This window comes from Macrobrachium nipponense, chromosome 1, assembly GCF_015104395.2.
Source record: "Macrobrachium nipponense isolate FS-2020 chromosome 1, ASM1510439v2, whole genome shotgun sequence".
NCBI classification, from domain to species: domain Eukaryota; kingdom Metazoa; phylum Arthropoda; class Malacostraca; order Decapoda; family Palaemonidae; genus Macrobrachium; species Macrobrachium nipponense.
In genome coordinates, this window is record NC_087200.1 from 193878552 (window position 1) to 193895470 (window position 16919).

General features: G+C 38.1%; 1 protein-coding gene across 4 annotated transcripts in view; it reads left to right on the forward strand.

Moving 5' to 3' along the window:
• LOC135219966 (uncharacterized) overlaps window positions 1-16483 on the forward strand; it is a 100588-nt gene extending 84105 nt beyond the window's left edge. For 2 of the 4 annotated variants that reach the window (XM_064257211.1, XM_064257208.1), the window contains exon 3: window positions 12535-16483. In XM_064257211.1, the coding sequence (XP_064113281.1) occupies window positions 12535-16030 (3496 nt within the window). In that variant the 3' untranslated portion in view covers window positions 16031-16483. Of the gene's footprint in view, window positions 1-7; window positions 3089-7580; window positions 7702-12534 lie in introns of those variants that run through there. The other 2 variants (XM_064257210.1, XR_010315541.1) reach the window with 2 other exon arrangements.
• Window positions 16484-16919: the final 436 nt, after the last annotated feature.

The following is a 16919-nucleotide window of genomic DNA, read 5'->3' on the forward strand; positions in this document are numbered from 1 at the left end:
ATTCAAGGCTAAGACCCAAAATCCCTTTGGTATCCGATGACAGATTTTCTTCATTACCTGTTCCTTCCATAATGGAGTCTGTTACCAGCAACCTTCATGAGCTATTGCTTTCCTCCATCAGAGCACTGTGTTGTTATATAAAAAAAAAAAAAAAAGTCTTCACCCACCCTGGTGTTCTAGACTTTTGGGTGTCACAAGTCAGGTCAGGGTGTTCAAGAATACCTTTTTGATTTGCTACGTGAGGTGGTTAGGCAAGCCTACTCCTTATTGTCAAGTTCTGCCACCAATACTGTGCATGCAGAAGTACATGACATCAAAGGAATAAGTTCCTCCCAGGCATTTAAGAACTTGTTTGTTCATTGAATTTTGAATGTTGATTCCTGGCTACATCAGACCACTTCTTGGACACTTTTCCTTGGGTCCAGTGGTGGCTGATCAACATGTGTAGCAAATCCTGTGACTGGTGGATCCGGCGTAAGATGATAGCGTGGAGGAGGGAATGAGTTGGATGACTAGTTTATTTTTTTTTTCTTCAATATCTACAGGCATTTTGAAGAATAGATACATCATACATTGGAGCTGGCTTGATGCAGGCGAGTATTGCAGGCATACTGTTACAGCACATTTTGTGTTCCATACAGAATATAAATCTGCTTCCCAGTAGCTTCAATTCCTTGCTCCAGCAAGGAGAGTAAGGAGTGGTGATAAACCCATTTCATGTGGCTGACATGGTTTGTTGCTTCAACAGATAGAGTGCTCTTTGACTTCCATTTATGCAATGAATCTGGACTTAGTTCTCTCTGACTTCCATTTAAGCAATGAATCTGGACATGTTACTTTGTATTTAAACCCAGTGGACCAACAAACCCAGTGGACTTGGTGTTGGAATCTGCATCTTAGAAGAATGATCAGGTGTGCCGAACCTCCAGTCAGTTCAGGATTCTTATATCTCCCTCCAGGTGTGAGACTATACACTTATGAACGAATGACAAATTTTCAGTTAATTTGTATTTTTCATAACTAACAAACGGTCTATATCTTATAAAGGTTCAAGCGTGGCCATTTATCTCATCCACCTCAGCTACATATAGGATTCCAGATGCCACAGATGCCTTGCATTTACCAATTTTTTTCTATTGTTTTAACCAATATCCATCTGGTACTAAAATATTTATCATTATGGTAAAAGCTCAGGTTTGTTAGCTATAAAAAATACAAAATACAGTTGGAGCTTGGTAATTCCTGGAGATAGGGACTACAACTGCCTGCATTAAGCGAATACCTGCTATCACACCCCTCAAAAAATACTTAGGCAAGAGCCAGACTGCCTATTTCAATTGTTAAAAACACCAAGGAGCCCCTACCTATATAAATTCTTATAGGCTGACTATTTTAATTATAATTCAAACACCGAATAGTATCCTTAAACTATCGTACGGGTACTCACCATTGATCCAGCCTAGCCTAAATTGATTGAAGATGATACACATGTATATACTGCAAGTTAAGACTATCGCAAAGGCAAAAACATCCTCGAAAGCTCCTAATTAGTAGTAGTAGAAGGAGGGTCTTTGAAATGGCTTCCGTGCTCATTATAGTCATCTTTTGTTTGTGTTTAAGTTGTATGTCGCTAAAATGCCATGAACCTTTATGAATTCTTTCCTATTTTCAATTTTCTCCCTTCATTATATTCTCAAGAAAAAATATATTAGCTAATAATTCCTTTTTTATTTTCCGGATATGGCTGCTGCATAAAACTATATCTATTTATTGAATAAATATATTTATGATAAAAGAATTATTTACTGTACTGATTACAGTACATTACTGTAATATTAATGTATAACCACAGCAAAATACAGTAATCAAAGTATTTTTTTGTTTGAAAAATGTTTATCAATGTTTATATTTAGTTATATTCAGAGAATTAGCCGATTGAAAAACGTACATTGATGAATTATATATTGGCAGAAAGGCCAGGAAATCCTATACACAAACATATGCAAGTTAATTTTGCTGCCTACCTAGATAGAGATACAAGATTGTGATCAGTGGGTAAGTAATACAATGTAGATGAGATACAAGATCGTGATTAGTGGGTAAAGAAGTCTAAAAGTATTTCCCCCTCCCCCCAAGACACAATTATTAATGGTTAGAAATGAATAATTAAATGATGCATAATTAACAGTGAATAATTGTACAGTTAATCACGATATCTTGTTGGTATCAGGAGCCGTCCCAGAGTTCTTGGTATTTTAGGTTGTGGGGGTGGCTCAACTGTTGTGTTGTCCAGCAGCCTTGCCGGGATGTCGCCTTTTGTCTGGCCCCTAGGATGACCTCGACTTTGCCAATCTCTTCCCAGGTTTTGTTATCCATGAGGAAGGTTGGCTTTAATCTGTTGATGGATACCCAGTTTTCCCGCCCATGGATGTCAGTAAGGTACAGGAATGCCGAGCCTCTCTAGTGATGTTCGGCACACTGAAACGGCTTATCCAAGTTGATAGTAAGGCTTCCATGCAGGCACGTGTAGATGCTTCTGCTATCGGGGTTGCTTCCGGCCATCACATAGACCAGTCCATGACTGTTAAGAGGTATCTGGCGGCGGGCGTCGTCCCTCAGGAAGATGTTTGTGCAGGTTTTCTAGTCCTTCTGGTCTGTAGTTGTGTGTCCTGTCCATGAAAATCTCCTGGCAGGGCGTGAACCTTTTCTATTTCTCTTTCTGAGGGGCGTACCTCTGTCGTCTGGCTCCGTGGGGAACAGTTTCCTAGGAAGTGCCAGTGCTTTCCTGTAGAATTTATCTGCAGGAGATTCTTCATCATTTGCCTTTAGTGCTGTTTGAAGTCCCAGCTGAACCCAGGGTAACTGCGCCTTCCAGTTTTTGTCATTACACTGTGCCGTCAGTGTTGCTTTTAATGAATGTTGGGCCCTTTCCACCATTCCGTTGGCCATAGGGGTGTATGCCGTTGTGCTGTGGAGTGTTGTCCCCCATCAGGCATGCCATGGAGTGTTGATTTCCTTTGGTAGAAATATAAAACTCCAGAAACTGCTTGCTGTGCTTTATTCCTATTCCTTTAGAATTTCTATATACACTGACTAACGTATTTTTACAGTTTTATAGTTTAAGTAAACAAAAGATAAAAATGTCATACGAGTAATGTTACAATAGATGGATATTTACAGTAGAGTAGTTAAGTTGTTTTCAGATAACAGTATGTACACAAACAACTAAACAAGTAGTTAACATAAACATGGAGAACCAGAGTACTGACAGGAATGCTGAGCCCCTGTCTGTATCGATGTCTGGCTTATCCAACTAGATAGTAGGGCCCCCGTGCAGGCACTTGTAGATGCTTCTGCCATTAGGGGTTGCTTCTAGTTATCGTGTAGACCGGTCTATGACTGTTAGGAGATATCTGGTGCCCCCCCCAATTGTGGCAGCGGTCCTACAACGTCTACGTAAATGTGCCCAAACTAGCTTCGTGGTTGGGGGAAGTCTTTGATGCCTGATTCTGTGTGCCAGGTGATCTACTTGTTTGGCACAGTGTGCACTTCTCTGCTCATCTCCTCCCGTCCTTATTTAACCCATGCCACACGAACTTCTCGTTTATCAGCGGTGTTGTTGTACGTCCCAATGAATGGGAGAGGCCGTGGATGATGTTGAATACCTGCTTCCTTCATGATGCGCAGAGGTGTGTCGATCCCTGCTCTCCTACTGGCACATCCCTCCACTTCAGTACAGTGAGTGCCATGCAGTAAGCTGGTGTTTTGGGGTCTGGGGCTTGTTCCTTTGCCAGGTCCTCGTAGTCGATGCCCAGGTGCACCGAATTTATTTCAATCCTTGACTCGGTGTCAGCTACCCGGTTCTTCTTCCCAGGGACTTAGCTGATGGTCCACTGGTATTTGAAAGGTATTTGAAGTGTCGCACAGCCTGGTAAATTGCCAGCAGTTCCCTGTCAAATGCACTGTAGGGGGTCTCGGGTGGCTTCAACTTGCCGCTGGAAAAGGCGATGGTGTTGGTGGGGGGCGTCCACTATCTGCTCCAGTACGGCTCCACAGGTGACGTTGCTGGCAATGGTGGTAAGTCTCAGGGAGGCTATGGGGTCCTGGTATGCAGGGGTGGTGGCTCTGGCAAGGTTGCCTTCGTCTGTTTGAGCGCCCTCTGCTACAGCCCTTTCCTATGTTGACATCTTTGGTTTCCCCTTCAGCACCTTGGTCAGAGGGATACATGATACGGGCGATGTCTGCCATGAATCGTTGGTAGTAGTTGACCATGCTGAGGAACTCCTGCCCAGGGACTACTTGATCATCTTCTGTGTAGGGAATTTGTCTACCGCCTCTACCTTGGAGGCCATGGGGTGGATACCTGTCGGGGAGACCTCGTGTCCCAGGAAGTCCATATTCTCCACGCCGAACACTTGTCAAATCTGACAATCTACTTGCTCTCCTGAAGGCCTTTTCCCACGGCCTAGACGTGTCCCAAATACTCTTCGGGGGACCTGGAGAAGATCAGGATATCATCCACATAGCAGACGCAGAAAGGTAGGTCCCTCAGGATGCTTGTCCATCAATCATTGGAATGTGGCCCCGGCGTTCATGAGGCTGAAGGTGAAGTCGGAGAAGGTGTATGTTCCAAAGTAGGATAAAGTATGTTCCAAACTGTGAGATGATGGCTGTCTTTGGAACGTCATCGGGATGTAATGGCACCTGAAAGTAAGATTTAAGTAGATCCATTGTAGTTGATAATTTGGCGCTGTGTAAGGCTTATGTCAGGTCCTGCATGGTTGGCAAAGGATAATGGTCAGGCTCTCCAGAAACTGTCTGGCTTCTTCACCATGTGGAGGAGGGACGCCCATGGGCTTAAATGCCTATTTCAAGTGCTTGTTTAGCATCCTTGAGCTTCTTGGGCGGCAGGCGGCAAACTTGGCATGTGTCAGTGGGCCTGTGGTGGTAGATGCTGTGCTTAGCCTGTGTTCCCAGCACCTGGTGTAGCTCCTGCTTGAAGACGAGGGGGGAGCAGCAGGTTCCGGTGTCTAGAAGGCGTTTATGGCAGACATCCAGCAGCAGGCCATGCTGCGGGAACATGACGTACTGTGACCCAGAATGGATATTCTGCAGGTTTGGATTCCTTAGCAACGGATGGGGCTTCTGTTTGTGGCTACTAGTGTGGCCATGGTGGTTGGCAGGTGGTTGGGGTCCTCCCTTGACGGTGTAATGACCTTATGCTTGGCATTGTAGATGAAGAATCCCATTGGTTGGATTTGCGGATACTGCTGTTATGGGTAGCCGCCTTCTGCAGTTTCTGGTGTTGTTTCCAAATCATCGGTGGAAATAACACCAGGCTGGATTCGTCCACGTCCTCTGCTGCTGCAGCACCGCCTCTTTTCTATATAGAGAGTCTGTTCCCCCTCGTCGACCTTCTCTTCTATCAGGCTGCTGCGTGCTTAGTGTAAGTGCAATACTCACCAGTTTCTCCATTGGAAGTGTGTCTGCAACGATGATACTGTGTTTGGCCATGAGAATGGCGGCAGTTATTGCCTTGAGTATCGGTTTCAAAGTCAAGAGGGGGATGCAGAGGATCTGTGGGTCCTTGGTTTGACTTGGGTTCTGTGTCTGGCATTTTAACTGCTCCAAAATATGAATTAAGCCCTGTATTAAGTCCGTTAATGGTATTTGGGGTTCGTCAGAAAGCAAAACTATAGTCCGTGTGGGTCTGTTAATGACTTTCTGAATACTGTTGATGTGAATTGTAAATGGCAGGGCCATACTTTTTGAACGCACCAGAATGTACCTGAGGAGGGACGCAGTAATTACCCCGTTAGTTGTTTGGTTTATTTCTGAGGAAGGAGCTTTCAGAAGCCCAAATTTTGTCGTCGTATAGTTCCTTTAAAGGCTTTTGAAGGTAAGCGCAAAGTGCGGCTGTAGTGAGTCCGTTAATGGCAAAGCCTAAACCACTGTTTACCATCACTCCTCGCGTCACCAGTTGTGAGGTTGCAAAGACACAGATCTCGATACTGATGATTTATTACCTGGGCACGCGATACACATAGCAGTATATGGACGGCCACTTGAGTGCCTGACCCGAGTGCCGCAACTTGCACACAGATAGAGAAGAATTTGTGTTTCTTAGCAGTTAATAAAATGGTAATAACAAAAGACATAATGGACATACAATGATGAATTATATATTGGCGGAAAGACCAGGAAATTCTATATTCAAACATATACATATGATTCTTGCTGCTTAGCCAGATGAGATACAAGATTGTGATTAGTGGGTAAAGAAGTTCTTGACACAGGTCTTTACAATCTAGGTGAGATACAAGATCGTGATTAGTGGGTAAAGAAGGTCTTCAACACGTAATCTCATCTCAACTTGTAATGGTCCATTGCAAAAGTTGTCATGTAGTCGATATCAGCTGACATTTCTTTTTACGGGGATCCCAAGTCCGTCGACTATAGGAGATTGATCACTAAACCCAGCCTCGTCGTAAAACTGGATCACTATAACCGAGACCCCAATGACCAGGGACTGCATGCATAAAATGCATCCTTCATTGTTTACAGCACTAAAAAACTGTAAACCAACATATCTAAAAAAACTGTAAACCAACATATCTAAGAAACTTTAGACCTGAAATAAATATTGTGATCAGACATGCAAGTTGAATCATATAGACTATTTGAACCTAGAAAAAATTGTAGGTCAGGTGAGAGAACATTTGAACATTGAACACCAAGAATTATACACCAGAATACTGCCTGAAGTGAAGATCATACAAGAAGAAAGCAAATAATGAAAAGAAACGAAAGACCCTCCTATTCTGCAGGAGTTATGATACTAATGAGAAAACACTATATATAAGAAAATTTTCTTATCTAATGTAGGAAAACTTGTTTAGAAAGGGTTCAAAGGCCTGCCAGAGGGAATCATCCCTGTGGAGGACTGTACATAAAACCAAATAAGTTAGGCTCTTTGTCAGCAGCTTTAGAAGGAGCAGTGCATTATAGAAGGTATTTTAGGGGACAGTTAGCACAGATACACAAGATTTAAAAAGACAAGGATTTGCATTTACAGTGTAAAGATTCGCAATTACAGCTTTGCAGTGAAGTTGGAGGGATACAAATGCAGCCTCCCACAATCCCATCTTTGCGAGATGGGGTGAATGTTCAGCCAATCAGCAACAAGTGTACAGTCAATGAGCCCTAAGGAAAATGAATGGCACTCCTGGATTGGCTAATTTGCAGACAATAGCCAATAGTGTTGAGTATCATTGATCCTGGGTGGACAGCATCGGGGCATCCTGTGTTCTTTCTCTGGAAAGTTAGCTTGGGTAGAACACTTTTCATGAGTATAAATAGCAGCATAGCGGACTAGTCTGTGTTGTGTATATAATGTTTATCGATAGGCTAAGCCTCAGCTGCGGTGCACCCTCCAGTCTTGATGTATGATTGTTAATTGTGTATTAGTTTTACAGCGTTACAGCGTAAGTGCTGATATTCTTTGTCTGGCCTAGCCTTTGTTAGTCAGCTATATTCCCAGGTCAGGGGTAACTGACTTCCTTTTTATACTTTGTGGTCAGTGGGTCCTCCCTTGCTACAAAGTTCCACTGTTGTAGAGGTGAGTCTGGTCAACTAGCCACACCCTACATAGATGAATACCGACCAGAGGCAGTGTCTACCTGTAGCAGCTCTTTTTATCAGGTAAGGAGCACCAAGCATTGCTGCAATGCCTTATGCTTTCTATACTCTTTTTGTTATCATCTATAATGTTAGGGTCAGAAATATCCATATCCCATCTAGGTCAATTTGTGATTTAGCAGTGTATTACTTGTAAGTTTACATATTTATAAAAATGACATGTGATAAAATCATGCTTTTTTTATATATATATATATATCTATATATATAATATTATATATATAAATATATATATATATATATATATATATATATATATATACTATATACACTTCCCGAGTAATTACATATCAGAGCCCTCCATCCCTCCCTCCCTCCGTATAATACGGGAATGGGCGGAAACAATTGACTGCTTGCTGAAGGTGTTCCTCTCTTGTCCCATAAGTGGGCAGGGATACTTACACCGACAATGTAATTAACACTACCGCTGTTGTCAAAGTTTAAGCTGCCAGTGAGTGAAACTAATTGTGTAATGTAATTACTTAAGTATGTGTATATATATCTATATATATATATATATATATATATATATATATATATATATATATTATATATATATATATATAGATCTATAATTATATATAGATATCCAATTTTATCAAAATTGTAATTTTTTTTTTTTTCATAAAATGTCATTCATACAAAATATAAAGCTGCATTAGTCGTACAAAATATATTTTATATCCAGTTGAACCTTAACAGAATTGGAAGTATGATTGTCAGTAGGTCTGGGACAGCTTTACACCCTATTTAGAACCTTAGATGTCATTTATCACTGCACATTCAATTTTGAAAAGCATCTTGTCATATTTCTCGTTCTCTTACTCAAAAAAAAACTTCCATATTGAAAACTTGCAAAAATTTTGTGGACATAAATATTCTAAGAAAATTCTAAATCTCTGTATCCTTGTTTTGATGATTTGTTCCCTTTGTGGTCCTCAATGGCTGACTTGCATCTAAAATTTCTGGATAAAACTTGACCCCCCATTAAATCTCTTTGTACCATTGTTCACTTAAATCATTGTGCATGTTTGATAATAGATTCGTAATTTAATTATCCGTTGTGTTCAAGCTTTTCGTGACTATACTATCCAAGACATTGCATTATACTTGTAGTGCATTATACTTGTAGTTCATTCTAGCAGTCTTTGTGAAGTTCAGTATTCCACAAGTTTGCAAAAAGATTTGTTCCTGCGGTGACCAGGGTGTAGGATAATCATCCTAATAGTGTAATTAGATTGTTGGAACTATGAATTTCATACCAGGGTCAGATGCATTTTTTATAGGTAATTTTACATGAATCTCGTTTATTCATATTCATATTTATTTCGCTGTTATTTCTTATATATACTGTTTCATGTTGGACCCGTGGTGCTGGTACCATCCTGCCCTTCTAGCTAGTTTTAGTTTTGATGCTGTATATAGAATTTGTTTTTATACTGTTTCTGTTTCCCCAAAATAAATTAGGCTCGTTTGCATTATTTAACCAAACTGAGGAGTCTTAACTAGGCAGAATTTTTACAATACAAAAGTTTTAGTATATTCATGTCCTGTAAAGAGAAAAACAGACCATCATGATCACAGATTGTATAAATATTACTTATTGGGTAGGGGAACCACATTTGGCAACCCTCATCTTACATAATTTCGAAAACAGATGCCAAAATTGATATTATGCTAACTTTGACATTTTTACTTAAAAGACAGTGCCATGTCAAGTGTTAGCTTTTGATTCAAGAACTTGAATTTAAAATAAGCACTTTCAAGTGGTTTCTTAATATTATAGTAATGTGAATTTTTTTGCTGACATTTAGGCAGATTTAAATATTTCTCTCTCTCTCTCTCTCTCTCTCTCTCTCTCTCTCTCTCTCTCTCTCTCTCTCTCTCTCTCTCTCTATCTCTCTCTCTCTCTCTCTCTCTCTCTCTCTCTCTTCGTCATCCAATACGCCAACGACACCCAGATCAACCCTCTTGCGTCCGATTGGACGTATCAAACGTCGAGTCAAAATGTCACCCGTATGCCGATTGGACGTATCATATGTCGACTCAAAAAAGTTTTTTTTTAAATTTGCAGAAAAATACTTAGAGGCCTACCAGCTGAAAACTTTTGAATCACGCGCCTTGGGGGATGCTGGGAGTGATCAAGGTTTTGTTTTGTTTACAATTGTTACGCAAGCGCGAATTTCTTTCTATCGCACTAAAAAGTATCTGTGACACATCTCAAAAATTTTTTAGTCACATTGACATAATTTTTGCACCATTTTAAATTATCCGTTACATGGAGTATTATATATGAAAATGTGCGCAATTTCATGTAGAATACAACAAAAAAATACTCGTGATGATGTAGCTTTTATCAATTTTGAAATATTTTCATATAAGTAACGATAAGTGCCAAAATTTCAACCTTCGGTCAACTTTGACTCTACCGAAATGGTCGAAAAACGCAATTGTAAGCTAGTAATATTCAATCATTTACCTTCATTTTGCAACGAATTGGAAGTCTAGCACGACATTTCTAGTTATGGTGAATTTATAAAAAAAAAAAAAAAAAAAAAAAAAAAAAAAAAAAAAAAATTCCTTACGTCCGCGCGGTAACGCTTCCGAAAAAAATCGGAAATTTTTTTGTGCGATTGTCGAAATGTTTGCACCATTTAAAATTAGCCATTACGTAAAGTTTTATAAATATAATGTGTACCCCAAAGAAGTGTACATAATACACGAAAGCGCTTGGTATCTGGTCTTTGATTCTTCACCTTTCATGTGGCTATTTACGTACATATTTGTCACGTGCTGTTTGGTGACTTATTGCTGATATATAATGTGTGCAATTTCATGTAGAATACAACAAAAAATTATTGAAGGTTGTAGCTTTTCTCTTTTTCGAAATATTTGCATATATATCACGATAAATAGGAAAAACCCCCGTTCGGTCAACTTTGACTCTACCGAAATAGTCGAAAAACGCAATTGTAAGCTAAAACTCTTACAATCTAGTAATATACAGTCATTTATCTTCATTTTTAAACAAATTCGAAGTGTCTAGCACAGTATTTAGGTTTATGGTGAATTTAAAAAAAAAAAAACTTTCTTTCCCTCCGCACGCCGATTCGCGGTTACAAATCTCTGAAATGCGTATGTCGCATTCTCCTGATATTTGCTCCTTTTCATATTAGGCGTTTTATAGAGTTTCATATATGAAAATGTGCGCAAATTTATGAAAAATACAAAAGAAAATATTTAAAGGTTGTAGCTTTTCTCATTTTTGCAATATTTGCATATAAAAAATATACTTATATAAAAATTTCGACATTCAGTCAACTTTAACTCGTCCAAAATGGTCGAAAACTGCAATTCTAAGCTAAAACTCTTACATCAATCATTTGTCTTCATTTTGAAATAAATTGGAAGTGTCTAGAACAATATTTAGATTTATGTTGAATTTTTGAAAAAAACAGTTTTTTATGTCCGCACGTTACGAATTCATGCATCATTTTGTAATAATATTTTTTCTGTGTTGCTTTGATTGTTTTACAATGTGTTATATATCAAAATTATCGCAATTTAGTGTACAATACAAGGAAAAAAAAGTAACGCGTTAGCTTCAACCGTTTTTCGCACAGCTCGATTTTGAATACAATTATGTAGGATTTTTTTTTTTTCCACTACCATATATCGCATTATTTATATATGATAATGATATTTTTTTAATTTCTGAAGGTTTTCATTTCTGATGGTTACATATTAAACTTCAGGCATGGACAAAAAAAAGAGCCAAAAATGAACTCTTAATCTTGAAAACTAAGCGCTGTGATTTTTTGAAAAAATAACTTTTTCCGCTTCCGCGCTCACTCCAAACCCGCCTCGGCATACGGGAGACGTTTTGGTTGTTAGGGGTTAGGCAAAAAAGTGATAATTGAAGGAAATGTAAATGAAATAAACGAACTAATTCATAGGGCAGAATACATACGAAAGAAGGCCAAATACTACTTCTCAACTAATGGTTTGCTTCTTAATGAGAAAAAAAGCACAATTCATTTTAATAGGTTCCCGACTATATATCAGAAATTGGAGACAATGTGCAAATAGATTTTAATAGAAATATGATTAAACCCATGAAAGCTGTAAAAAATCTAGGGGTTTATTTTGACAGATATATGACGTTTGAAATGCATATAGATGAAATTTATAAGAGACTGATGGGTACTTTAATTTATTTAAATAGAGTAAAAGTTTCATTTGATTCTTCTACTCGTAAAATAGTTGTTCAGTCGCTGGCTATGAGTATAATCAACTACTGTTTAAGAATTTTGGGGGGTAACTGGCTCTACACAAATGAAAAGGGTTAAAAAACTTCAAAACTTTGCCGTCCGAGTGGCTGTTGGTAATGTAAAAAAACATGACCACATATCCCCTTACCTCAAAAAATTAGAATGGTTAAAGATAAAAGACAAATATACCATAGATGTCTGTAATTTGGTATTCAAAACAATACAAAAAATAACTCCTGAATGGTTATATAATTTTCCAACAGTACACACAGCTAATGGATAGGCTTCCGCCAGTTTAGTATTCGAGGCCCAGCACTATACAATAAAGTACCTGGCACAATTAAACAAACTTTTGTATGCCTAAAATAACAAATATTTTAACTATTTGTAAGATGATTTTACTAATTGTAGTTTTATATTTTATGACTACCCAATGTAAATATTGGAAATAGTGAATTATTATTATTATTATTATTATATTATTACTCTGTGTGTGTGTGTGTTTTAGTTGTTTATGTTGAAACTTATACCAGAAACTAAAGTACCTTCAATTTGATATTTACAGGGAGCAAATACGTGAAGTGCCAATCTACGGGAAAGGTGTTGCCCCTGGATACTATTATGATGATAAAACACAATATATTTCACCAGCTAAGGATGTGGAATGTATACAAACAAAAACAATTGGTCATGTAAAATTTGATATTCAGGGAAAAAATATAGTAAAGTTTTTAGCAAAAGGGGTAAGTAAAGCTCAAACCTGGGCAAAAGACTATGTAAAAGAGAACCCTCACGATGTTATGCTGATAAAGGGGTCAAAAATTCTAGAAAAAAGAGCATTGGAAGTTCCAAGAGACAGTGAGAGATGGAGAGTATTGTCTGTTTTACATAAATACCATGCAGATCTACTTATCTGTTTTTCTGAAGAAATTTCAAAAGATCTCTTGGAAATTTTTAAAAGTCATTTGAATAGCATAGTCAACAATGCGGAATGCAGCGTTCTACCACAATCCTTTGTGAATAAATTTCAAAGCGGATATGTTTATCCACAGTTTTTGGGACCAGGCATAAGATTTGAGAAGTTGATGTATGGTATAAATGAATTTTGTTCACTTGTACAGAACGCAAAAGTAAGCACTGTTCCTGTATCAGCTAGGGTTAAAGCTCCATGTGTAAGGCTGGCCAATGATAAGTTTGTTAGTAGTCAGGAGCCTGTTTCAGATGAATTAAAATCTAATTTGAGGCCAGGATTGAATGTTGTATCAAGGACAGAAAGTAATGCAAGCAGCAGTGAAGATAACTTGCCTAAAGTCCACTTCGATGAAAATCAGAAGAAAGTCGGTATAGGACACGGAGTTACTAAGAGCAATGTGATGAAAAGTGAAACCGTCAACACTCCTGGACAAAATGTGGGTAGAGGAAGAGGAACAATGACAGGGAGGGGTAAAAGTATTGTTGCACCAGGTTTCCTAAATGATAAAGATACAAGAATTAAAAATGCTGAAAATAGAACAAGAGAACCAGTAGAGGTCGCACTGGATCGGGAAATGCAGAAGTTGCAAAACTCTTTGGGAAAGGAAGAAAAGTCTTTTAATGAAAAATATGAGGAAAGGAAAGAGATTGGTATGGGTTCTGATCGCACTTACAGGCAACCGGTATGGTCAAATAGCTCTTGTGGTAGCTATCACCAAAATAAGGATTGCAGAGCATCTCATTATAATGGTAGTGAAAGGTTAAGAGGAGGTTGTGGCCAAGTTAGTACAAGGAGTCCAAGCAATCAAGTCATTGTACAAGAGGAAATTCAAAAAGATCGCGTCTTCCATGAAGCAACTAGTTTTTCCCAGTGTGATCTTGCTAATGGAGAGGCCACTGCAACCAATGTAGTTGAATGTAGCAAAAAACTTGAAGATAATGCCAAGAAACCAGATTCTGATACACTGAAACTTGAGAATATCCTAAGTGAAGACAGCTCTTCACCAAAAAATAATAGTGTAGAGAAAAGTGAAAGTGGTGCTCAGAAATCTAATAAGTCCAAAAAGACTAGTGTTCCAGAAAGTGAATTCAGTCGAAGCAGTGTTCATAAACCAGATGTCAATACGAGAGGACTTGTCAAAAAGGAAATGGGGTCAGGTACTAAATTGCATGAATTAAATGATACAAAACCAGAAAGAAATGCTGGGAAATCAGAGAATACAAAAAAAGTAACCACTTCCAGAGCCGTGAAGAAAAAAGAGGTGACTGCAAAAGAACATACTTCAAACAACAGAGTGCTGGCGACAGCTCAGAAATTTGAGAATGCCCCAAAGAATGTTGATCCTAAAAAGGTAATAAAAAATGGTAATGTCAAAACATGGAATACTGCTGAGACTGAGAAATGCAAGAATCCCAAAAAGGAAGCCAATCCAAAAAAGGAATTACTTGAAGATAAAGTAAAAAATCAAGGTAAGAATACCACAAATGTTACACAAAACAAACAAAAACTCTATCAGGGTTTTGGGTGCGATGATGAAGATGAAGAGTCATCTTTGTTAAAAATTAGTAACCAAAAGATCTGTACTGGCATGAGGAGTAACAAATGTAAGGAACAACTTCAAATGAAAAGCACTTTTCTAGAAGCTACTCAAACACATGATGACTTAATACTTGGATTTCAGCGCAAATATTATGGTGTTGTTAATGATTCATCTTTAGAGAAAGTTATTCTACTTCTTGGTGCCTCAGGAAGTGGCAAGACTACTTTAATAAACTTGGCTGCTAATTATTTTAAAGAAAAGAAAGATGTTGATGAGGGACTTTATCATGTGGTGCCTACTTCACCAACCTCTAACATCACAGCATATACATTCTGTTCTGCCATTGATGAGATCCCTATTACAATTATAGATACTCCTGGGCTCAATGATTCATCTGGAGCAGAATTACAGGAGCATGTACAAGCTCTTAAAACTTTTCTTGCAAATGCATCTGCCAATGATTTCCAAATTCATGCAATTGGTTTTGTCGCACAGGCTTACTTGGTTCGCTTGACATCATCTGAACGCTTGGTGATGGATTATGTGTCATCACTATTTGGGCGAGGTGTTAAAGATCATTTGGTAACTTTAGTTACTTTTGCTGACAACCAGGATAGTCCTCCAGTAGTTGAGGCCATGAAAAATTATGGAGTTGACTTCAAACTTTCCTTAAAATTCAATAATTCTGCGTTACACAACAGTAAAGTAGATGACGTAGATGACATAGACAGAGTTTATTGGAGAGTATGTTGGAGAAATTGGAAGAAATGCCTGAAAGTGCTCAGGGATTTGCCACCTCTGTCTGCCAGTACCATGAAAGCAGTCCAGAGTGAGGTATTTGCTTCTACAGTGTTAAAATCAGCTGAGAGAAATCTAAGAGTTAGTCTGAGAGCATTCTTTGCTATTTCAGAGGAGGACAGAATAATGTCCAAAGAAGCCTCTGAAGTTTGTGCAGAAATTTGGAATTTGGCAGCTGTATTGCAACATTTCAAAGGTTTGAATGTTAGTCATGGAGGTATACTTGCTGAATTTGCAAGAGAGATTTGCAAAACACAGAAAAAATCTCCTGAAGAGAATGTCTTTTTTTTATCATTAAACAGAGAGAACCCTTTAGTAGTCAGTGGGTTAGAAGTAATGCGCATTATGGCGCCTGTTTACAAGGAAGCAAAGACCTGGCACAAGGAATCCAATTCAGTTTCGAGGAATGTAACTCTGTGGACGTATTGTCACAATTGTATGAAAGAGCACACTATGAAGAGAGAGGCGTCACAAGGATTTTTTAAAAAATTGACAGGCCCAAGTGAAGAAGTGCTCTTACTCAAATGTAATGAGTGTAAATGCCTTGGGGAAGTCCATGGTGTCTGTAAAACCAAATCTCCCTTCCATCCTGATGAAGTATTATCAAGAACATGTGCTGCCCTTCGAAAGATTATTGCTCAGTATTCTATCTCAAACTTTCCAGTTTCAGAGTTCTGGTTTTTGAAATTTCTGATCAAATTTTCCACTTTGAACATAATGAATTTATTCGTGAGATTTTCCATTATATAAAGAAATAATGTAGAGGGGTGGTTTTGTCTTTAAGAAAGGAATGTACCTATTAAATTGGAGCATCGTCGGTAGGATTGATATATATATACTTTGTATCACTCCATTGTTGATGTTGTTGATCACTTGTCTAGTACATTTGCCTTCAGCAGTGTTAACTAATATTAGTATGCTGACGCCAACAGGTAGGTGCTGTTCCCGAAATAAAATGCTGTTCTTTTGCAGATTATAATAATAATATATGAAATTCCAAGAATTTGATGCACAGCATTTACCTTAAATTCAGTGGACTATACATTATACATCCATGATATGCTGAATGTTTAAAAATTGTAACTTTTTAATGCCTACCAGTTGTATATAATGTCTTATATAGGCCAGATAATGGGGATTATCTCGAACACTTATTACTGTACATGTTATTAGATTTTTCTTATTAATAAAATGTTAAATGAATATTGTTTTTATAGACAAAGTTACGTACTGCTTAACCTATTTTATTTACAAGGACCAAAAAGGAGAGTACCAGATGCCATATGTAAAATTGTAGGTGCAGCTTCCCAGAAACAACTGCTAAATTACTGGAATATTTTGACAAACAATGACTGCTGTTGGAGAAACTGGGAGAACACTATGCAGTTCATGTCACCAGAAGACATGGATTAATATATTCAGTTTTGGAGTGCCAACTCAAAAGATGGACATGCAATGCTTATGGATTAAATATAGAGAAACAAAATGCAGTGCTAAAAAAAATTGTTAACACAGCAAAACGTTTATTAGTTTCAAAAAGGACTAATTTTATTGTCAACATCGTTACCTAAACTAAACGAAATGATCCCCATTGGGGGTTGCCATCAGTTCCCCTCATTCAGTGCAATGTAGGCATTAC